Genomic DNA, 22,108 nt, shown 5'->3' on the forward strand with positions numbered 1-22,108 from the left:
AGGGCACATGTATCTATTGACGGCTTTTGATATGCACTTTGTATCTGAAAGCAGTCATTTTAGCTGACTCACGTCGTTCATTACTAAATTGACATCAGATTCGGAAATATGTGATTTGAAGAATGGTGACAGCCAAGCACCGTCCTTCACTGAATCATATATTTTGTCAGATTACTTAACCTATATAGAGGAATAAGTTTGAGCTAGATCATGCAGAATGAACGTAAGCGTGAGGGGATTCAACATAGACTAACAAGAAAACCGGGGCCAAGACTGATGACGCCCTAAACATATAACCGACTTGGCTGTTCCAGACTTAACAAACTAGAAGTGCACTAGTGAGGTCTAGGGCCTGTTGTACTAATATTGTTCCCGATTGCCTGACAAACAGTTTCAATTTGCGCAATACATTTTTAATTACGAGTGGATGCATAAAGCCTACTAATGTCAATATGGGCTCAACTGAGGCATATAGTATTGGAGCCATATATATGTACAGTATATTAGAAGGTGTTATCGAGAGGCAAAAAAAAGAAAAGAAAAAAAATCTTTGCATGACGCTGGGATGGGGTGGGCCAAGTATAACTTCATGATAGAGAATTAAGGTGCCAATTGCTACAGTTAGATTTACGCATGTAGGGCAGATCTAACAGTTGATATAGTTTACCGGGCTATTCCTCACGTTCGTTAAGTCTTCGCGGAACTACTTCTCTGGCAAGGAATATGAAGGGGATTCAAGAAACTAGTTATGTATAACGGTGACCTGAATACGACAGCATTCCCTCTTCCCCGGTCCAATCCTGAGAAGACTACTAATTCTATTGTAACATTCGAACTTAGGCGGGAAAACTTAGATGGCTAGCTCCGTATGAGATTCATAGTTCTTGACAGTCACGCTCTTGTAGCTACTTATATTACCGCCCATACGGAACTTGCCAATAAAAGTCCAACACAGGTACGAGTTGGCGCCAGAGGCATGGTGGTCACATTCGAACTAATACATTATCCACACCACGATATGATTCATATCCTAAGTACTTCACCCATTCCACAAAAGTCCCACCCGTAACACTTCCCGCAGAAACCGTCTAATGGAAAATAGCCCAGACAGGACCTGAAAATCAATTAACATGCATACCCAAAAAGAAACCAGGATCAAACCACTACTTACCCTGTCCAGTGTAGCTAACACTGGTGCAATCATCACACGTAGCAACATTGTTATCCCAGCATCCTTTATCTGTGAAAATGGACATCATGACAGAACCCATGTCGTGAGCCTGAAAGGTGAATTTTCCATTGCCATTAACTGGGCCGATACAGGTGTTGCTGTTGGCAGAACCGGTGTCGGTGCATGTTCCCTGAGGGCCGCACATTTGGACATAGCCGGCTGACGCGGTAGCGACGAAAACAGGGAGAACGAGGGTCTTGAATTGCATTTTGGAGGTAGGTATAGCTTCTTGGAAAATGAGGAATTGACAAGTTTGATAGATGGTGTTGGTAGATATCAGTTTTCAGGAGGGGATAGGTGCCGGCTTTTATATTCGAGGATGGGAAGCTAATACATCATAGAACATGCTGATACTAAGAGGGCGCTGACATTCAATTCTGCCGTGAGCACCTGTATTCAGAATCAAGTACATTGAGCTTTACCTCGGGGTCCATTTCCATGTGCCTATACGCTTGTGCATATACGCGCAATGTTCCAGGCGAGTTCCGCATTTCCTACGAACAACGGATACTGGGGGCTAGATGTATGGTGGAGCTTCCTAGATTGGCTACATGACAACATGCCGAGCCTCTATTATGCTGATCGCCAGTATTCCAAGCAGTGCCGAGAGACATCGCCACTACCCCACGCATTGAACTCATCTGCTGATTAGTCTGTAGTATTCGTCTCGGTGGGGGCCAGAAGTCAAGCTGTGGAGAAGGGAGACTTGGATAGTAGTCTTACCAACATTGGTGTCGTCAATTACATCACCTATATGAGGTTAGGCATAGACAAATACTGGGTCAAAGCAGTGAAGTATCAAGGTCCCTGAAAATGTACAAAGTACTATTAAGGTACTGACGGAGCTGACTGAGACTGAACTTGAATTGGTTAGCTCTATGCGGCATAAGTTGACACCATTCCCCTTTGGGTTGTTGTGTACCTGCCAAATCTGTACTAGTGATGTCCATCTTTACTGTATTAGGAAATTGTGAGGTTGGCAGTGCCTAAAGCGATCGTTCGGCTACTTACTATAATGGCTATCTCAACAACGCAAGTGAATGTAACTTTAGGTCGTGTGGAGAGGAGCGATTATCGCCAAAGGAATAGGCAGAAGGGTGAGATTCGTTGTATTTGGACCCTCACATCTTCCGCTTGCATAGAGGTCAATGATAGGACCGGACTTTGATCGAGCCGGCGTTCTCCGAATCTCCCAAGACCCTAACGAAAATAGTGGTGGAGAAGGGGTATTTTTGCCTACAACCTTTGTACATAGAATCGTCGTAGGGAAATCGGCAAGATCCTGACTTGAGGGGATCGCTGCACCTTCTCTACTTTGTCAAACTTGTTAGTTTAGTCTATATTATACAACACAAGGTCTCTCATGAATCGGAGAAGGAGATGCCTAATTTTACAGATCTTTGCCACTGTAGTACTGGATTCAGGGACTAATGCCATTATTTATAACACTCAGGGATGGGTTCTTTAATCTAATAATACTTGTCTGCTGAGAGCCCAGTCGGCTAGCACGGATTTCACAAATGCTGCCTTGTAAGATTCGTGGTAACCTTAGCGACATACCCTTATACTCTAAAACCCGCATTTAAATACGCCCCGTGTGGCCTTGGATTCAAAAAGCAGGGTTCCAGGCACGAATGATGGTTTAGCTTGCGGCTTGATCCAGCAGCCAGTACTATATTAAATGCGTTGGTATCTGGAAGGAAATATCAAGTCCGATGTATATCACATTCTAGTCTCTAATTGAGATTTGCATCTGAAAATTGAGTGCTCCCTCCAATTAATCTAAAAAAAAAAAATTAAAGTAAAATAAAAAGAGGGAAGGGGGGATCTGTCATATCGGTGAATAGGTAGCGCTTTGCGACTATCTGAGCTGACAGCAAAGGAGATACTGGCTTCAGGAAGCAATGCATAACTGACAGGAAAAGGAATGATCTTGGGATTGACACCCGGAGTAAAAATTGATACTGCTGGTAGGTGCGGAACGTGTTATCAGAGTGGGCCAAGCCGTACATGTCTAAATCAGAGTGTGTTATTTATCATTTTGCCGACTTCTACTTAGCCCATCTGCTTTGTTTTGGCGATGAACAATTTTTCTGCGTTTCTGAATCATACTCAGAATATCAAATCAGCTCTCAGAAGTTTTTCACGAAGCCTAACTATTATATAAGCGGTCAAAAGTCCTTCTAACTAGATGTGTTAGACATATATTGAATCGAATATATAGTCAATCCAACATTTAAATCACACACCCTTTAACTCTTAATTTCTTATGTACTTAAACCTAAACCAGATAACATCGTCACATATGTACCATGGTTTGGCAATAAACAGCATAACTCTCTTAGAAGCGACCCATCAACATTTGGTAGAGAATTATAACCTATATAGGACCTTTGTTACTTTGTACTTAGAATAGTTACTGCTTAGTTCCTCGTGTTCAACAATGTTCTTCCTTATAAATACTCACGCGTGTAAGTAGCAACATCTACTGTTTGTGTATAGCCACACCTTTTAAGAGCTGAAAGCGTGTGCAAAAATAGAAGCTCTCTTGATATATGATAGGCGCCTGAGATACTGGAACACGATAATAAAAGGCGATCTTCCTACACTCAAGTCCGCATGTAGCGATGGTTCCCAAAAGTAAAATGAGATAGAGGTAAAACAAAAAATATAATAATAAAATAAAGAACAATATAGATCTCTTAGACCAAACCTGGCTTTATTTATCATCTCGTGAGTTTTAATTTCCAACTCAGGGATATTTTATTCAATCTATATCTATCTATATTACCTATAAACGAAAGTCAATACTCGTTTGGTATTATAATAAGCGAATTTAATACTCGGAGAAAGGTTAAGGAGAGCTACAGAGTGCCCTCTAAAGGCACGAATTTGTATTTTGAAGAAAATAAAAAATCTACATTTGGTGATTCAAAGCGGGAATCCTCAATATCTTCCACAAGTTTGCTATTGGAAGGCCACCGGCATTGAGTAATGTGAAGGGAACATTTTCCGGGCACGGTCAATCATCGTCCAAGCATAAGTTGTGCAGACCTTCGTGGATCTCATACAGTATTTAACTCCGATATTATAGATCTGGAATCAGAGACTTGACATAAACTGAATACAATCTCACTAGCTGGACGAGCTCGTTAGCCCGCATCTTCTCGTAGAGGAGGCACAGCTACGACATTATTGGGCATGATCATGACTCCTGCGGCGCTAGGGTTGACAATGTAGAAGAGGTATCTAGTAGCCTGTTTCTGCAGAAGCCATAGCATTATCGCTCTTTGTTGGAGCATCATTTACCTGGTAGAAGGCTGTTGATGAATTGATTTCCGGGGAGGTCCTCGAATACTTGCCTAGGTAGCCTGAAATATATGGGTGGAGCATATACGCTTCTGTATATGTACATGTCCCCGGTCTATTGATACACTACTGGTCATTATAAACTTAACATAATTCCGCCCAAGGGGTAACGGGATTTGTCGCACGCCTGATAATATGTTACTCTACACTTCTTAATTAGGCCATATTGTGGAAACGTGAGTGATAATACGGGCTAGCTAGCTTATATAAGGACCCCGCCCAAATTCCTATGTTTTAAAAGGTAATCATCAGTTATATCTCATTCAAATGGAGGTTTCAGGAGCTAAAGGGCAAATGAAAACGCCCGATTGGCTATAATTCGGAATGGCGGGTTTTGTTAAGTTGACCCAGGACATATTAGCATAAGTCGGCATCTATGAGGAGAAACTGATTTAAAACACAGGCAATCGTTCATGTCCTTCAAAACCACCCATGCCATTTATCTTTATTAATATCCCTTGCAAATGGCTGGTGTTTCGGCATTCACCAATTCCTAAATGTCAACACAGCTGAAGCTCACGCTTCTTGCCCTTGCTCACCCCAATGATATGGATGAATAAGGGCTACTTATGCTCTATTCCGAGCTTATAAACCAATATGGGCCGAGGAGAACTCTAACCCCCGGGTGGAAAGCCGAGCAGTGTTACCGCATGCAAATCTAACACAAGACATGACCTCACTATCTCTCTAGGCACATCATGAGCAAACGAGACTTCAGGTCATAGTAATCTTTACTAATACTAAGGATAGCGATAGTATACTCCTCACAGACAGCGGTATCCGCTGTACTCAAGAAGATGTGTGACCGCTAACCTCGTTGTTCTCTAGGGAGGACAGAGATACTCAGTATAGAGGAAGCCGAGATGAACAAGCAAGTATTGGGGTTTGCCAAGGTCGCGTATTGACCGTGATGGTTGTGCCTAGTACAAGACCTACCAGCCAGCACTTGGAATGCTTGCTGAACGCCGAGAGGGGATGTTGCAGGACATAACTCGAGAGGGCTGGTGAATTTTTGCAACAAACCCTGGGCTGCAAGGAGCGGTACTGCAGAAATCAAGAATCCCGCGCTCGGCTCAGATATGTGCTTTCGTCCTTATATAGTCTCGTATAGTGGTTCTACTGGGGCATTGTGGTGATAGGTCTGAGCGAATCAGGTATCTTCCGGTGGAAATTGCGCCCTGGGAAGTTGGTTAGTGGGCACAGAAGCACCGCTTCATGTGATAGGGTGGATCTTCAGGTTCCCTTGGGTATATGCGCTTGATTTATATTCGGCTCGGTCACTGTCCGGTCGGCTCGGGCTCGCCAAGACTAGGGAACAAGGGCCGACTTGGAAGCTGCCTAGCCTACACTGAATGGGCTCACCGAGCTAGTGGTATGATCATAATTCCAATTGCTAAAACACCTTCCAGTAAGGTGTTCACTATGAATGATCATACTATCCATCACGGACCACCTCGAGACAAATAGAGGAAACAGTATTCTGGAAAGAGCGGGGGTGGTTCGGTCTCCCAAGTCCGGACAAGCTTACTCGGAAAGGGTCGATTTGTGGGATGACCCTCAGGGCGCACGTACAGAGAGCACACACAGGACGAGCGCCGGAGATAGCTCCGAGCCGATAGGAGGCCCCGGTTTTGAACAGACCCCGTGGGGCTGGATTTCCGCTACTCTGAGAGGCTCCCAAGATCCGACCTAAGGCAACGGTCACCCCGCGGTCTGGCCGCTAGGAGTTTTGTCGAGCCATGGCTATTGAGGTGCCCTCGATTGCTCTTCGCTGCTCCATCGAGTGTTGTACAGCAACTTTCGCAAATCCGCGTAGACATCGTCTTCTATAGCATGTTCAAGCCCGGTGAAACACGGGGATGAACCCGACAGATACACAAAAATCCCACAGAGGGCGGGAATGGGGTACGGGGTATGTGGGGGGGAAACACACAAGAGATATTTCCCCGATGTTCCTCCGCATTGGCATTTGCCGGCGCCGAATATCCCCACATTTCCAAGACGGGGAATCGGTCTGTCTATCCCCAACTATCAAAAGGAACCATGACGTGACGATGGAAGGAAAAGTGCGGCCATGGCTGGTAGAATTAATGCGGGAATTTCCCCGGTCCACATCCAATGCCTTCCGTTAGTGTCGAGTCCAGCTCTTCCCTCGATGAAAGGGGTAATGGAGACGAACCTTGCCGTGGTAGTGCAGCTTTGCAAATGATTGGGGGAATTATTGCGGCATCTGTCACTTTTCATGCTTTCCCCCGACTATTTAAATGCATGGATACCCATCCTTTCCGGGATCTCAGTGCGCCACCTCTACAGCTCAATCACCTTTAAGACAAGATGTTCGGCTCTCCAAAGCGTGCTGCTTTGGCAGCCGCAAGTCTTCTGACTGTCTTCGGAAACGGTCCAGCAGTCATGGCGCAGGAAACCTCAAGCAACAATGGTAAGTGAAGCCACATAAGCTCGTCCTCGCTAGCACTCTTCCAAGCTTCATTCCTAGTTGACGCCTGTACAGCAGTTGTCGCGGACGGCAAAACCTTTACCCTCAATGGAGAGAATGTCTCATACCGCTTCCGAGTGAACGAGACCACCGGTGACCTGGTGTCCGATCATTTCGGTGGCAGTATCACTGGCGATATCTTCCCAGGACCTGGTCCCGAGGCACTTGGTGGCTGGGTTGGTTTGCCCGGCCGTTTTCGCCGTGAGTTTCCAGATCAGGGCCGAGGAGATTTTCGGATTCCCGCCGTTCGGATTCGCCAAGAAGCGGGCTACACTGTGACAGATCTGCAGTATCAGTCATACTCGGTGGTTCCGGGAAAGCCTGCTTTGCCCGGTCTGCCTGCAACCTTTGGTAGTGAAGAGGATGTCACGACCTTGGTGGTGCATCTATACGACAATTACAGCTCCATCGCGGTGGACCTGTCATACTCCATCTTCCCTAAATATGATGCCATTGTGCGGAGCGCGAACGTTACGAACAAGGGTACTCAAAATATCACCGTCGAGGCACTGTCGAGCTTCAGCTTCGATTTCCCATACGAAGATCTTGAAATGATTAGCCTCAGGGGCGACTGGGCAAGAGAGGCCCACCGTCAGAGGCGAAAGGTGGAATACGGAGTCCAAGGGTAAGTTACTATTCAACCAAGCCTCATGACAAAGGCAGCAAATTAATGTTCCACCCGTGATATACAGCTTCGGAAGTAGCACTGGTTTCTCCTCTCACCTGCACAACCCTTTCCTTACGATCGTGCATCCCTCTACAACTGAGTCTCAGGGCGAGGCCTGGGGATTTAACCTTGTCTACACAGGCTCGTTCTCCGTTGATGTCGAGAAGGGTTCCCAGGGCCTCACTCGCGCTCTGCTGGGATTCAATCCCAGTCAGTTGTCTTGGCAGCTGGGTGCGGGCGAGACACTCACCTCTCCGGAATGTGTTTCAGTCTACTCCAGCGACGGCATCGGCGGCATGTCTCGTTCATTCCACCGCCTCTACCGCAACCATCTGATCAAGAGCAAGTTCGCCACATCGGACCGCCCACCGCTGCTTAACAGCTGGGAGGGTCTGTATTTCGACTACAATGAGAGCACAATCTACCGCCTGGCTGAGGCGTCGGCCGCCTTGGGAGTGAAATTGTTCGTGATGGACGACGGTTGGTTCGGCGACAAGTACCCCCGTGTATCAGATAACGCCGGTCTGGGTGACTGGGTGCCCAACCCGGACCGCTTCCCTGACGGTCTATCCCCCCTGGTGGAAGATGTCACGAAGCTGAAGGTAGCAAACTCCTCAACCGACCTCCGCTTTGGTCTCTGGGTTGAACCAGAAATGGTCAACCCCAACTCGACCCTGTATCATGAACACCCTGACTGGGTGCTTCATGCCGGCCAATACCCACGCACCTTGCAGCGTAACCAGCTCGTGCTCAACCTTGCTTTGCCGGAGGTACAGGATTATATCATCGACTCCATTACCAACATTCTCAACAGCTCGGCTATTTCCTATGTGAAGTGGGATTTCAACCGGGCGACTCACGAGTCACCCTCTCCCAGCAACGACCACAAATACATCCTGGGTATGTACCGGGTATTCGAAACCCTGACCACGCGCTTTCCCGATATTCTGTGGGAAGGTTGTGCCTCGGGTGGTGGCCGTTTCGACGCCGGTGTGCTCGAGTACTTCCCGCAAATCTGGACATCCGACAATACCGATGCGCTGATGCGTATCACCATCCAGCTCGGTACCTCGCTCGCATACCCACCCAGCGCCATGGGCGCCCATCTCTCAGCGGTCCCGAATCACCAGACCGGACGTACTATTCCTGTCAAATTCCGTGGTCACGTCGCTATGATGGGCGGGTCATTCGGCCTCGAGCTAGACCCCGCCGAGCTACACGAGGATGAGAAGGCCGAAGTCCCTGGGCTGATTGCGCTTGCAGAAAAAGTTAACCCGATCATCCTAACAGGCGATATGTGGCGTCTCAGGCTTCCTGAGGAGTCCAACTGGCCCGCGGTGCTATTCATCTCCGAGGATGGCAACCAAGCGGTCCTCTTCAATTTCCAGCTCGGCCCTAATGTCAACCATGCCACTCCCTGGATCAGGCTTCAAGGATTGGATGCCAAGGCCACGTATAGTGTTGACGGAAGTGGATCGTACTCTGGTGCAACATTGATGAACATGGGACTGCAGTTCAAGTTTGAATCGGATTATGATAGCAATGTGGTGTTCTTGGAGAAGCAGTGACGAAGCTGATGACGTGATGTTAATGAGAGTAATTATTTGTATGTAGATTGTGAATGGACAACTAATTTTCTTTTCTCGCTAGTACTCTAGAATGAATCGTCGGGAACTGCCAGCTAGATTCGGTATGAGCTTCCAGGGGGATGATTCTTTCTGTCAAGCAATGCATACCATCTACAGGATCAATAGAGTTACAATTTGTATCCAGAATACTCCATGATTTTCAAGGTGCAGAAGTACACGCGGAGAGAGCAAGCCCGAGACTACACTACAGATTCACACTAAGCACTAGTCTAGATCATGTTAAGAATGTGAAAAAAAAAAAATAAATAAATAAATAAATAAAAAGAAAAAGCAGCATCAGCAATCATTCCTTTAAACATCTCTTATTCCACAAGGCACGACACCGCGCGCTTTCGAGGATATTCTCCGTTGACCCCATAATATGCTCGAACTCCGAGTCGGCAGGACCAGCCTGCTCCCCGTTTCCAAGATCAACCATGCTCTTAACTCCGAATTTCTGGTTGGGAAAGTACTGATGCACCACCTCAGGTACAACTGAGATACATTTCAGCTTTCCCGCGCTACAGGCGTGCATCATACTGACATCAAACGCTTCGTCTTGCCCTGCGCCCAACAGTTCTATCACTTTTCGAGAACCATCACGCGACAAAGCATATGCGAAAGAACACACGGGATTTGCCGACCAGTAGATGGCGCGCTGGTGGTCTGGAATACGTTCCATGTCCCCTTGTGCAAAGCCAAGATAGTACTTATGTGGGCATGCGGTGGGATCCTCGTAGAAGACTGTCTCAAATAGGTCCTCCCAGTATTCGCCGCAATGACCGATCCAAAGCACGTCCCAGTCACGGCCATATGGAGCTGTTTCATTCTCGGGGGTTTTAGTCAGATTGCGGACACTCTCTGCGACTTGCACCATTTGGGAGCGAATTGTTACGTCCCAATCTGCATCGTCTTCAATAATTAGGGCAGTATCCAGGTCTGCTTGGATGGTATATTTGATCATATCGAGATGTGCAAGCCAGGCCACGCTAGCCCCGTGGGAAGGGTGACGAATGTACTCCGATCCTAACGTCTCGAAGGTCTTGACGAGATCGGGATGGATTGGTGGTTGTGGCGGGATATGGATGGAGAGGCCGGTTAGGTTTGCGGCAGCCATTAATCCTCTCGTTCGCCATGAAGGGCCCGTGGAAAGAGCAAGAATAGATTGAAACTAGAATGACACAGGCCAGTTAGTACCATATCGAATGGAGATTCTCGGGGAGTAGAAAGATGCGTACACCTAAAGTAGCATTTCTTGCAGTTTGCGTGGGTGGGGGCACCGAGGCCGGCTCAGGTGGAGAGACAATTCCGGTTACTTGCGCCAGAGGGCTTCCGAAGATATACCAAAATAGCCAAAAAAGGCCGAAGCCCGTTCCCAGATAGAGATATCGACGTGCAACGACCAACATCATTCGTCTTATACGCAACTCATCTATGGTGAGTTCAGGAGGTTGTGGCAGTGGCCACGGTATCGCAAAAGTCGGGGGAAGTGGGGGCGTGAAACAACGGCCTTTAATGGTGAGCATGATCGTGCAAATCCTTCCTCATCAGTACAAATTAAATGCCCTGCAGACCAAGACCCTAAGGACCCTAGTTGCATTGAACGGATCCAATGATGTTTCCTCGTTCTCGCTCGGGAAAATCCCTGTCAGCTAATTTCTTACAGAGTCGTTCTTTGTCTGACGATACCTTCATCCGTGCTATCTTGGGCAGTATAAAGTCACACGAACCTCGCCCAGGCCCAACCCTCGAGCGCTAAGATGCAGTAGATTTGTTAATGAAACTACTCACCTACGGCTTGACTGATTGGGCATGTTTTCAAAATATCTGTTTCACGGGACAGGACTTGAAAGGCACCAATTTCTCCAGCCCCAGCCTAACAGGGATATTTAATAACCATGGTAACATGCTAACCGCTCAGAGGGAGCAGTGTACCCAAGATGGAGTTGGAACTCCAGGGGCCTTGATCTTTCCAGGAGCAGTAGCAAGTTTCTAGTTTATTCTCCATTACTTCACAAGTCGACATCTCTTTGCTTTTAGGTTTGTCATACTAATGTGCACACTCGTTCCTCGAGTCAACCTGAGACTTGCGTGCTAATGTTAAAACTACTCCTAACCTCGTTTCTTCTGTGCCAATACTCGGTTCAAGCAGAGCCGGGAATATTCTACAACCCCCCAACTGGAGGCCCTATTCATGTCTACAGGGACAACCCAGTCTACGAACTTGAGCAAATGGTTCAGTTAAGATGGGCGACCAGTTTGGAAAGTATATCCATAATTCTATGGCAAGATGATAATCCCCATTTTGAATTGCTTCAAAGTAAGTCATTGTTCCCTACAGCCTAAGGGCCCCCCATATATTTCAACCTGACGGTAGATGACAGCAAACCTATCGGATATCACAACGTATAACTGGATCGTATCGACCCAGCGAAGTCTAGATGATGGTAATGTTTTCTTTTTCCAGATCCGAGATGCCGACGAAGCGGAGAGCCCGGATTTCTTTGCTAGCCATTACTTCAATATCACTAAAAGGACGAAAGATTCGACAACAACAACGACAACATTGTCAATATCAGTATCATCATCCACAACAGTGTCAGTTGCCCCAGCACCGAGACCAACTAGTGAGGCATTGGCACCAACCAGAGTGAGCTTAACGCCAGCTAGCACAACACCAACAATAACATTAACCGACGCGCTTACCACATCAGCGACTTCGTTAATCTCTACCACATCACCCATTTCACCCTTATATCCGAGCAATAGCGGTGCAATCTCACCGCAAGCAAAGGTGGGACTTGGAGTTGGCGTCGGACTCGGATGTGCATTCCTATTGACTCTTGCGATCGTTATCTGGTATTTCCAGCTGCGACCGAGGTACTTTCAAGCTGACAGGGCTCAAAACTTGCTCTCGGGAAGTACTGGGGTTGAGTATAAATCATGCATCTTCAAACCTCGGTCAGCCTGTCTAGTCGAAGTTCCTGGACATCAACTTGCACATCATGAGCTGGCGTCATGACGTACTATCTACTAGCAGACTTGTCACCCTTGGTATTGTTACTTCAAGTCAAAATATATGGTTTTTTATGTTGGCTTGAGCAAGTCCTGGTGGGAATCGTATGAGTAAACACGGCCCCCCAGCATATTTTCGTAGGAGGCAACGGTTCAGGATTTCCGAGTTGCCTGAATAGACTCCCACTTTTAAAGGGATTACAATCGCATGGCGTTCTGTCTATCTGTCTATAAAGGCCAAAGGCTGAGGTTGCAGATGGGCAGATGACTGGTACCGTTGTTTCGGTTTCCGGGGTTTGGGAGCGCACGAGCCATTTATGCCCTTACATCAATTGCCATTGCCACTGCCACTGTCAACCACGTCAGAAGAACTACCTCCTTTTATTCAACCAGATCCTGCTTAATCATATCTTCTGACAACATTCAAAGAAGATAGATTCATCCTAACTATGGTACATGTCTCCGCGGCTCGTACCTTAGGTAGGACGATTGAGGCCCTTTCATAAAACATATTACTCATTGCGCACGGTCGCTGGATGACTTCTCGACTCATCAGGATCTATCTAGCTTTGACCTTGTAGTCACTTGGTTTGCCGGCTTTTTGTTGTTGTGAACATAGGCCGCCGCTGCCGTCCTCTTCTTCATCATGAGCGACAAATCCAAGAACTCGGCGTATTTGGCAGAATACTACGATCTACAGGCCAAGGCAGATGTCACGAGATTGAACGCTCAAGATGATGCCAAAATCTACCTATCGGCCCTGAAGAAGCAGGTGGAATCCTACTACCCTCTTGATCATCACGGTGAACATCTTGTCGTCCTGGACGTCTGTACAGGAACCGGGCGTGTGCTGGCCAATCTCGCCACCGACGCCGTTCGGGACAACATTCCTCTATCCAATGTCGAATTTATTGGGGTTGATAAGAAACCATCGATGATCCATCGTGCATTAGCAGTACAGCAGGAGACGCCGGGCATGTCGCACGTCGGTCGCATTGATTGGCTCGTCGGAGAAGTCCTCCATTTAATCTCAGCCGAGCTGCTGGAAACCCATATCAATCAGGTTGATTTACTCCTGTCCGCGTCTGGCAGCGTCAGTCTTCTTACCGGGCCAGGGGAGCTCTTGAGGTTTCTCGCTCAGGCTGCTGCACTGCTTCGACCACGATCCGGGCGTTTCTATCTATCTGTAAGGAGAGATCTACTATCGGCGCAATCTACCACGGAGCCAATGAGCGAAAACGCGACATGTACAGGGTTGTGCGAACGGCATGAATTCCCGAGTGAGCTCTATGAGAATATTATTTACAGACAACTGCCAATTGGCAGTCCAACCGTAGAAGGGTCAATCAAAAGCGCTCTCTACCAGCTGCAAGTGATCAAGCGGACTAATGCCGGTCATGAAGAAGTTATCGAAGAGAGCCATATTGAATCCGGGCAAAAGATCTGGAAAGAGCCGGAGCTCTTGAAATGCTCGAAGGAGGCGGGTCTGGAGTTTGTCGAAGCCATTCATACTTTACATGAGACGTATTATGTTCTGAAGCAGGCTGGGTGACCGGTGTTTTGCTCTAAAATTATGAAAAGCGTTTTTTTTTTTTTTTGTCTTTTTTCTATGTTTCCTTCTCAGCACCGTGTGCTTTTCCTTCTCTCCTTGTTCTGTCATGTACTTTTTAGGCCCGACTTCAACACCACGCAGATTACTGATTTATCTTGACTTCACTATCTTCGTTGGTCATATTGGCACGGGTTCAATTGAGGTCCTTGTTTTATATACTTAATACCAAAAATCCTACTTCTGTGCACAACGAAGCCGCTGAGCCAGTGATTACTAGCGTTGGTTAGACGGGGCCTTCGGATGTTCCTAAGAAAAAGGAGGAAAAAGAAGAAACGAAGTGTCTATGGTCACACATAAGGATGAATAAATGTAATGGATTTGCTAACAGGTGACGAGAAACGACCAAAAAGAAAAAATCACCATCATTTTATCTTGACATCTGGTCCGGCGAGAACACTATAGCATCACTATATATATTTCCTGGTAACGACGCGGAGAGGATGGCCTTTTATAGCCTGAGTAACGGGGATGTCTGGGAACGCATTTAGAGACGGAGATGGGCTCTAATCAACGGATATAGCGACATTACGTGGAAAATACGGATATCAATGAGCTGTATCGGGTGAAATATGCCTTGACTACCTGGAGATAGATGTAGAGGATGCCTCTTTGAACACCACTGCCTTGGTTTAGTGTCAATTAACATAATGTGAAAGCAAAACTTCAACAAATGGTCCCGTAACTCAGTCGGTTAGAGTGCTGAGCTAATAACTCAGAAGTCGAGAGTTCGAGCCTCTCCGGGACCATTTCTTTCAAGCATCATTGGTCTAGTGGTAGAATTCATCGTTGCCATCGATGAGGCCCGTGTTCGATTCACGGATGATGCACGACTTTCGCTCCTATGGCTCAGTTGGTAGAGCGCATGACTAGTAATCATGAGGTCCGCGGTTCAAATCCGCGTGGGAGCAGTTGTTTTTACTTTTTTTCCTACCCGAGCTGCTGCTTGTGTTTCCTTCAGTTTTCCTCCATACTTTCTTTCGTCCTATGCAACTTTCCAACATCCCTACTAGTCTTAATCGCCCCCGCAGTCAGTTATATCTCTACACTTACTAAGTGGTGACTTGTGGAATTCGGTTCTACCCATAAAACCGATACTTGTATAAATACTTGAAGTGGTATCAATTTGTCAAAGAATAGTTCATCTCACGTAACTTAAACCCGTTAGTCTCCGCTCGCTCACCGGCGACTCACTCCACCTCCAAGCGCATCTTTACGGAGCACTCGATTTCGCAACTCTCCGGCACAAAACTCAACGCCTGCTCACCCCCACCATCGGCAAATGCAGGTGCCCTCCGCGCGGAAGTATATAGCGCCGGAGAAACATGTCCCTGAGAATCGTCGATCTCAACGGGTCGAAGGTTACTCATGTTCAGCGCACCCGCATAATCCTTAGCCTTGGCGAGCGCGTCCCAGACCGCTAGTTTCCTGCACTCCTGTCCCAGCTGCTGCTTTGTATCATCCGTCAACTGCCAGTCGACATCCCGCACTGAAACCAGAGGGTCCTTCGCCACGTCCGACACGAACTCGCCCAGTTTGCTGAAGTCCCGGAACTTGACCTCGAAGTTGGTCCGGGCGGAGTAGACCCGTGCTCGGTGTTCCTGCTTGTCGTGGTCCCAGGGGAGATAACTGCCGGTGCTGATTGAGCTCATGCTCCAGAATGTGACGGGGGCTTCGAGGGTGGGATCGCCGGAGTCCTGCTTCGGCGCGATATCTTTGAGGAGGGATTGAAGGCGGTTGGAGGTGCGCGTCACGTCTTGAGATACTGTAGACTGGTCTTTTCCATCGCTGGACACGTCGAGGTTGATGACAGCGCGTTCGGCCTGACGGTGCAGGGTGGAGGTTCCGACGGTGTGGATTGTAAGACCCATGGCGACTGATTCAATGGAGATATATCTATGGGTGTTTTTGGAGAAGCAAAACGGTGAGGAGCCGACACCGAAATTGCGAGGACGTCGTTTCGTATTTATAAATGCAGCTGCGGTGTGGCGAGGAAGAGAAGAAGTTGTTGTTACCTAAATGCTGGAAGGTACGTAAGTAGTCATTAACTCGTAAGCTAGGCAGAACAACATGTGAGATTGCGGGACATGTGGAGGGCCATGGAATTCAGGCAACGCCGTGGTGGAGCGCGTGAGACAGATTAATACCAACTTATTTAGCAGCCTCTCCGCTTGGCACCTTGTTGTGTTACATCGTGTCCTTCACAACTAGATTGAATTTGTCGGCATGAACTGAGCTGAAGATACTCCAGCGTAAAGTGGGTCAAACTCCCGCATATTTGGACTTTTAGCTCCATGCGCTTACATCACGGCCATGGTATGATGATATGATACTATCGAAACAGCCCTCTTCGAAGACAATGGATGTTTGAGATTCGAGGCACTAATGTGAATCCGCCTCAATGGCAGCTGAATTTGGCGTAATTTGCTCCAGATTGTACTCGACTGCATCGTTCTCCGTCCCTACGAGAAAGTGTGCCAGCGGTCCCCGCAGGTGGGACTCCATCAGCCTCAGTGGCGAACTCGGCTGGCTTCGGAGGAAATGGCACAAAGAGGTTCGATCATTTTCAACGGTTGTTTTTTTTTTGAGCAGAACAGGAGATCTGATGTCACAGTCAGTGGAGAGAGGGAGAGAGGGAGAGATGGGTGAAGCGCCATCGCGATGGGGTAAAGGGAGCAATGGTGGAAGGGGGTGAGATTCGCCACCTTCATTACTTAAACAGCTCCGCCGTTGGGGACCTATTGGCCTGGTTCGAATGTACAGCCTAATCGCGTTTACCGACTTTTATTTCCGGTGACTCACAATCGCAATGACGAGGAGTTATCGCCCCCCAGAGGCGATGCATAATCTCCAGCTATTAGCAGAGTTGCAGACGACCCCCTTCCAGCATTCTCCGGACTCCTCTGTGTGTGTGTGGCCTTGGATAGTGAGACTGGTTGTGATGGAATACGTTTCATATTTTCTTTTTTTCTCTAATTTGTCAACCCCAGGGCCCATGAATTGGGGATATATGCACCGGATAACATATCAGCGCCCCCTCCAACCGGGAAAATAGGGATGAGATCCTAAGGAAGTCCGAGAAATCTCCCGGCCGCAGCTTCTCACCGCTTGACTTGGTTCTGGGGTGGTTCGAGGAGAATAAGGAGGATAAAATGGGGGAGGCTGGGCGGGAGATCGCTCGATTTATACAATCTGTGGGATCTATCACAGGCCATGCCGTTAAAGTTGATCTATTCAATGCCAGATACGAATACCTCCAAGGTGAACACAAACCTCCCGGAATGTCTCACGAAGAGAATATTGATCTCGTTGGCATATCTCTGGTTCGTCTCTCATTGTGATCTGGGCTAGACTGGGGTTGTTATGTGACATGTCACTATGCAGATCCAGTGCCCGATGATCTGCGTTTACATATCTCATGTGTGCAAGGGATTGGGGCCAAACGACGAGATAATCTAGTGATTTAGTGAATTAGAACGTCATTGAAGCCTAATCATACTCTGCCAAGCTACGCCTGGATGCTTCGACGAAGCTAAGTGCATATCGACAGTCTTTTTTTTTTCTTTTTTTTTTTTTCTTTGCGAATTCAGTGCTTGCCTAGCATAATCAAGTCAACGGTTCTCCACTGCCTTCTTGTCGCAACGAACAGATTGTAGCGAGCTTCACTATGTGGACAAGCTCGGACAAATTCGTTGTAAGAGCATTAGAAACTGTTTATCATATCTCGAAGTGCTTGTCCATTTTCGGTCCTGCGATAGAGTCGGAGTTTGCGATTTACCGCAGCGAAACATGCTTCATGGCATTCTTCGGGATCGTTCCGCGTAACGATTCTGTCTTCTCTCAGAAGCCAAGTGGGACTAGGTTTAATAGACAACGGGGCGGATCCCCAGGTCGACTCTCAACCTATCTTAAGATGGAAAGTCGTTAAAGGCACCCAGTACCCTTACAAAGAACAGAGAATAGGTGCCGCATTAAGCGCACGGCTCAGTCTTAATGCTGTCTTGGAATTTCTTCATGTTCAAACCCCAGGCTCCTCCATTTCTGGGCATTGCTGAAGACCGGAAGGACAGAAGTATAGATGTCCGTACAGTTCATGATAATCAAACTTGAATCATGGACGATCAATAACAAAAAAGACTTTTGTCGTCAGGCTCGTCCTTGACATGCAGCGCAAATCTGTGAGTTGTTTGGATGACAAGAGCTTCGCACTAGCGGTTAGAAAGCTGTTGGCGAGAGACATGGAAGGCGGATGACAGCATTTACATCTAAATTTCCCCAACATATCAGCTGTACGCTAGTATTGGACCGTCACTCTTTCATGGGAGTCTCCGGGACCATTGTCGAGAATCCGGTATCACTCGGTTGATATCATATCACCCACTGCGACGTGCGATCCAAGTGGGCCGCTAATAGATAGTCCTCAACGGCGAACGAACTGAACAACAACACTGAGTGGTGGGATGACCAGCCCTAATGCATTCGTGTATGCACAACCAACCTGAATGTAATTGAGTTTCTGGATTTCTAAGCTGGTCGCAGAGTTTCTCGTATCTGCTAAGTTTCTGAGATTGTCCTACTACGTACTCCACATCCTCCCTGGTAGTTACTGAGCGACTGTCGATCTTCATATGAAGTATCCGCCAGCTGAGGCGGATGCCGCCGGTCCGAGCGTAAAGAAGAAAAAGGGAAAAAAGGTTGTCGCGAAATGACACCCTTTAAAACTAGACTGTTTACTTCCTTCCTGGCCTGCAGAATTTGCTTTGTTGGCTTAACCATACCGGCTCTGATTCCAATTGGGTTGCCTTGTAAAATGATGTCCATCTCGCATGAACTATTTAGCTAGAAACCCGGCATATCAGCATTTGATATTATGCGCGCATTTTTTTTTTTCTTTCTTCTTCTCTTCTCTCTCCCCCCCCCTCTCTCTCTTTTTTTTTTTGGGGGGGGACATTCCCTTTGCCCACCTTTACTGTAGCAAAAACGGGTGTTCCATATAATTGCACCCTAGCCATGTCTTAAACCGTCCCTCTAAAACAATCGCCACGGCGTTATCCGTCGGCTAGAACTCTTTCCACACCCCAGTCAGCCAAGCCGGAAGGTACAGTTGCTGGAGCAGAATATGAATAATTCTCGTCGGCAAGTTGGTAGGAATAAACTTTTTCGCTTAGTAGATCAAGGCTCGACCCTCAGTCTCCATGACCGGTAAAATCCAATACTATGTCGAAGAACAGACTTATGCGCGGACTAGTATTGGAGGCACCCACGTGAGGGCTGCAAGACCTAGTGTAGGATCTACAACCACAGAAACAGCCAGCCACTATCCTTACTATCGAGTATCAAGATTCAACAGACTACCGGAATTCTCTGTCCGAACGCTTTGACTCTCATTTTTAAGTTACGCCATTTATGGAGACGGATGTCGTGCTACGTGGAACAATCCCGTGGCCGTTTGGCCAAAGCTCGAATTCTCAATCCACGGTTACTCATTGATCGGTTGAATATGAAGATTGGAAGATTGAAAGTTGGACTCAAGTTGTTGTGCTGGGTAAAATGCATGCTGACGCCATATATTGGATAGGACGCAGATGGTCGGCACAGAAAACTCGACAAATGTACGGGGCAAAACTGGGCCACAGAACCGAGTACGGTATCAGGCGGGAGAATTGTCGCGCTCTGCTTACTGAATTGGCAACCACAGAGAAACGTCCGGTGGATTATTCCCAGGGATGTGATAGGTGGCCTGGCCGTCCGTGTTGTCGCTACTGTGGTGGGTCTAATAGTTAGAAACTCGGCACTATCAACTGATCGTACCAATCGCCTGGTACTGCAGGATGCGGGTCTCCCCCAATTTCCAAGGCATACTCACAAGAAACTTCGACGATATGGCAAGACCTCCGAAACTAAACGCGACCCGGTGAAAGTCATTGCGCATCCCGTAGCCCAAAACGTACAACCCGTCTGCTTTTCCGTTTAAACGACCCTGTGCAGGATCATACGGCCAAGACCCACAATAGGGGCCTGTCATATTTGAGACAATGGTTTTCTTTTTTTCTGCAGAATTCCTGGTGCCAGACTGCCGGGTCCATGGCTACCAACCGCGCGGAGTAAGGTATTCCACAGGCCTTTGGCTTTGAACAACATCTAATCCCTGCACCATGGGATTTATCCAAGATCTGGTGTCGGTTCTTCAACCCTCAATCGAGTCGCCCCTGGCTCTCTGCGCGACGACGGTGGTGGCTGCCGTGCTGTACGTGCTGGTGCTAGGGGTGTATCGCATTACATTGCACCCGTTGGCAAAATTCCCAGGCCCTAAACTCGCTGCTTTTACTCAATGGTATGAGACTTACTATGAGTTCTTCAAATCTCCGGGTGGACAGTACTTGTTCCACTATCGGAAATTGCATGAAAAGTATGGTAAGTTCGATATGGGTCGTCAAACCACCCCCCTGTCGGTTAGGGTATGTGGTACTGAAGAAAAGACGTACACTAACTTCACAATCAAGGCCCAATTATTCGCTTAAGCCCATTCGAAATTCATATCCAGGATTCTTCCTTTTTTGAGGAGATGTACTCGCAGTCATTACCGTGGGATAAACCGAAAGAACTCGAGCACCGTTTCAACAACGCCAATGGCTTATTCCCGACACACAACCATGAAGTTCACCGTCACCGTCGGGCAGCTCTTAATCCGTATTTCTCCAAGCGCGCGATCAACAATGCGGTCCCGATGATGCAGGAGCAGATCACGAAGCTCTGCGATCGACTACGACGGGAGTACCAAGGAACGGGGAAGATCTTCCGCCTGGACTGGATGATGGGATGCATTGCGTCGGACATCATCGTCCGCTATTGTCTCAATCGCGGCTACGATTTCTTCGAGGCACCGGATTTTAAATCGCCCTTCATCCAAGCCTTGTTTGACTTGTTGGATGGGGTCCATATGGTCACGCAATTCCCGTGGATTGCCACCATCTTCAATTCGCTACCGCAGGGCTTGGTTGAGGCTCTGCAGCCGGGCTTGAAGTCCGTGAATAATTATAACCAGGTAATTTACAAATAAGCGCCCGTCTTTCCGTTGAACCGAGGGGCAGCAAACGACGAGTAAGAAGTGCTTCTAACATGAAAGCAGGAAATGGCCGATCAAGTTGCCGATATTCTCTCGAAGAAGGAAAAACGGAATGGCTCGGAGCAGATGAATGTTTTCAATGCATTGCTCGACTCTGATCTACCCCCGGAAGAGCTCACTTTGACCCGCCTACAACAGGAAGCAATTACAGTGATCGGAGCAGGCTTCGATACAACAAGATATGCCCTGTCGGTGGCTGGCTTCCACATTATAAACACCCCGAGCATCTACCAGCGTCTCCGCGAGGAACTAAGATCTGCGATACCAGATCCCAACAATATGCCGTCATTAACGGACCTGGAACAGCTTCCTTACTTAACTGCTTGTATTCAAGAATGTGCGTAGCTCCCCCCTTTGTTAAACCTGCCACTAACCCTCTTCACCGATCAGGCGTCCGCATGTCCTATGGTGTAAGCCAGCGTGCGTTCCGCATTTCGGACCACATCACCCTCACCTACAAGAACTACGTGATCCCTCCGGGAACCGTGGTCAGCATGGACAACTATTCGGTCGCCCACGACGAAGAAATATTCCCCGAATCGTTCACGTTCAAGCCCGAGCGCTGGCTTGGGGATCCCGTTGCCCCTGATGGAAAGAAGTTGACGCGCTACCTTGTGTCCTTCGGTAAAGGTACTCGGTCCTGCCTCGGGATCAACTTGGCCTATGCGGAGATGTACCTCACTCTTGCGAATGTCTTGCGGAACTTCGACTTTGAGCTGTTTGAGACAGATCGGTCTTCTGTGGATTGTTATCGCGATATGTTCTTACCGCACGTAAAGCCTGGTTCGCAAGGCGTGCGTGTGAAGATCAACTAGATTAGCGATGCGTTAGTTCTCGATTTAGCATTTGTATATGAGTCTACTTAATCTGTCACGAATAAGATAATACCAATCTACGATCTACCATGGAGGAAGCTTTGTAATTATTCCGATCGGCCAGAACATACCCACCTGTTACCATGGATGTACC

At 47.7% G+C, this 22,108-nt stretch overlaps 8 protein-coding genes and 3 non-coding genes across 11 annotated transcripts; 8 read left to right on the forward strand and 3 right to left on the reverse strand.

Annotated features, from left to right (window-relative positions):
- Window positions 1-1,088: 1,088 nt before the first annotated feature.
- BDV38DRAFT_277634 (uncharacterized protein) lies at window positions 1,089-1,439 on the reverse strand (the record flags this gene model as incomplete). The annotated part of the gene is made up of 2 exons (XM_032058534.1): window positions 1,089-1,114; window positions 1,172-1,439. 2 exons carry the CDS (start codon window positions 1,437-1,439, stop codon window positions 1,089-1,091), a joined length of 294 nt encoding a protein of 97 aa, XP_031918879.1.
- A 5,084-nt stretch (window positions 1,440-6,523) lies between these two features.
- On the forward strand, window positions 6,524-9,334 carry BDV38DRAFT_234081 (alpha-galactosidase). The gene is made up of 3 exons (XM_032053198.1): window positions 6,524-7,037; window positions 7,110-7,719; window positions 7,787-9,334. The coding sequence occupies exons 1-3, from the start codon at window positions 6,935-6,937 to the stop codon at window positions 9,327-9,329; spliced, it is 2,256 nt and encodes a 751-aa protein (XP_031918880.1). The 5' UTR covers window positions 6,524-6,934; the 3' UTR covers window positions 9,330-9,334.
- A 339-nt stretch (window positions 9,335-9,673) lies between these two features.
- BDV38DRAFT_234083 (uncharacterized protein) lies at window positions 9,674-10,867 on the reverse strand. The gene is made up of 2 exons (XM_032053199.1): window positions 10,628-10,867; window positions 9,674-10,560 (listed from the first exon to the last, which is right to left on the reverse strand). Exons 1-2 carry the CDS (start codon window positions 10,799-10,801, stop codon window positions 9,694-9,696), a joined length of 1,041 nt encoding a protein of 346 aa, XP_031918881.1. The 5' UTR covers window positions 10,802-10,867; the 3' UTR covers window positions 9,674-9,693.
- Window positions 10,868-11,362: 495 nt separating this feature from the next.
- On the forward strand, window positions 11,363-12,419 carry BDV38DRAFT_234085 (uncharacterized protein). The gene is made up of 2 exons (XM_032053200.1): window positions 11,363-11,709; window positions 11,774-12,419. The coding sequence occupies exons 1-2, from the start codon at window positions 11,487-11,489 to the stop codon at window positions 12,409-12,411; spliced, it is 861 nt and encodes a 286-aa protein (XP_031918882.1). The 5' UTR covers window positions 11,363-11,486; the 3' UTR covers window positions 12,412-12,419.
- A 363-nt stretch (window positions 12,420-12,782) lies between these two features.
- On the forward strand, window positions 12,783-14,201 carry BDV38DRAFT_234086 (class I SAM-dependent methyltransferase). Its single transcript, XM_032053201.1, has one exon. The coding sequence runs from the start codon at window positions 13,051-13,053 to the stop codon at window positions 13,954-13,956; it is 906 nt and encodes a 301-aa protein (XP_031918883.1). The 5' UTR covers window positions 12,783-13,050; the 3' UTR covers window positions 13,957-14,201.
- Window positions 14,202-14,688: 487 nt separating this feature from the next.
- Window positions 14,689-14,762, forward strand: BDV38DRAFT_t27. The gene has a single exon. It is a non-coding gene; the product is annotated as a tRNA-Ile (tRNA).
- On the forward strand, window positions 14,761-15,140 carry BDV38DRAFT_93728 (uncharacterized protein). Its single transcript, XM_032064154.1, has one exon. It carries the CDS (start codon window positions 14,858-14,860, stop codon window positions 15,074-15,076), a length of 219 nt encoding a protein of 72 aa, XP_031918884.1. The 5' UTR covers window positions 14,761-14,857; the 3' UTR covers window positions 15,077-15,140.
- Window positions 14,773-14,843, forward strand: BDV38DRAFT_t28. Its single transcript has one exon. It is a non-coding gene; the product is annotated as a tRNA-Gly (tRNA).
- BDV38DRAFT_t29 lies at window positions 14,852-14,924 on the forward strand. Its single transcript has one exon. It is a non-coding gene; the product is annotated as a tRNA-Thr (tRNA).
- BDV38DRAFT_93705 (SIMPL domain-containing protein) lies at window positions 15,140-16,149 on the reverse strand. The gene has a single exon (XM_032064153.1). The coding sequence runs from the start codon at window positions 15,882-15,884 to the stop codon at window positions 15,204-15,206; it is 681 nt and encodes a 226-aa protein (XP_031918885.1). The 5' UTR covers window positions 15,885-16,149; the 3' UTR covers window positions 15,140-15,203.
- A 3,716-nt stretch (window positions 16,150-19,865) lies between these two features.
- BDV38DRAFT_93811 (cytochrome P450) lies at window positions 19,866-21,983 on the forward strand. Its single transcript, XM_032064155.1, has 4 exons — window positions 19,866-20,427; window positions 20,517-21,058; window positions 21,143-21,476; window positions 21,530-21,983. Exons 1-4 carry the CDS (start codon window positions 20,169-20,171, stop codon window positions 21,952-21,954), a joined length of 1,560 nt encoding a protein of 519 aa, XP_031918886.1. The 5' UTR covers window positions 19,866-20,168; the 3' UTR covers window positions 21,955-21,983.
- Window positions 21,984-22,108: the final 125 nt, after the last annotated feature.

Source organism: Aspergillus pseudotamarii (genome assembly GCF_009193445.1).
Source record: "Aspergillus pseudotamarii strain CBS 117625 unplaced genomic scaffold BDV38scaffold_3, whole genome shotgun sequence".
NCBI lineage: Eukaryota > Fungi > Ascomycota > Eurotiomycetes > Eurotiales > Aspergillaceae > Aspergillus > Aspergillus pseudotamarii.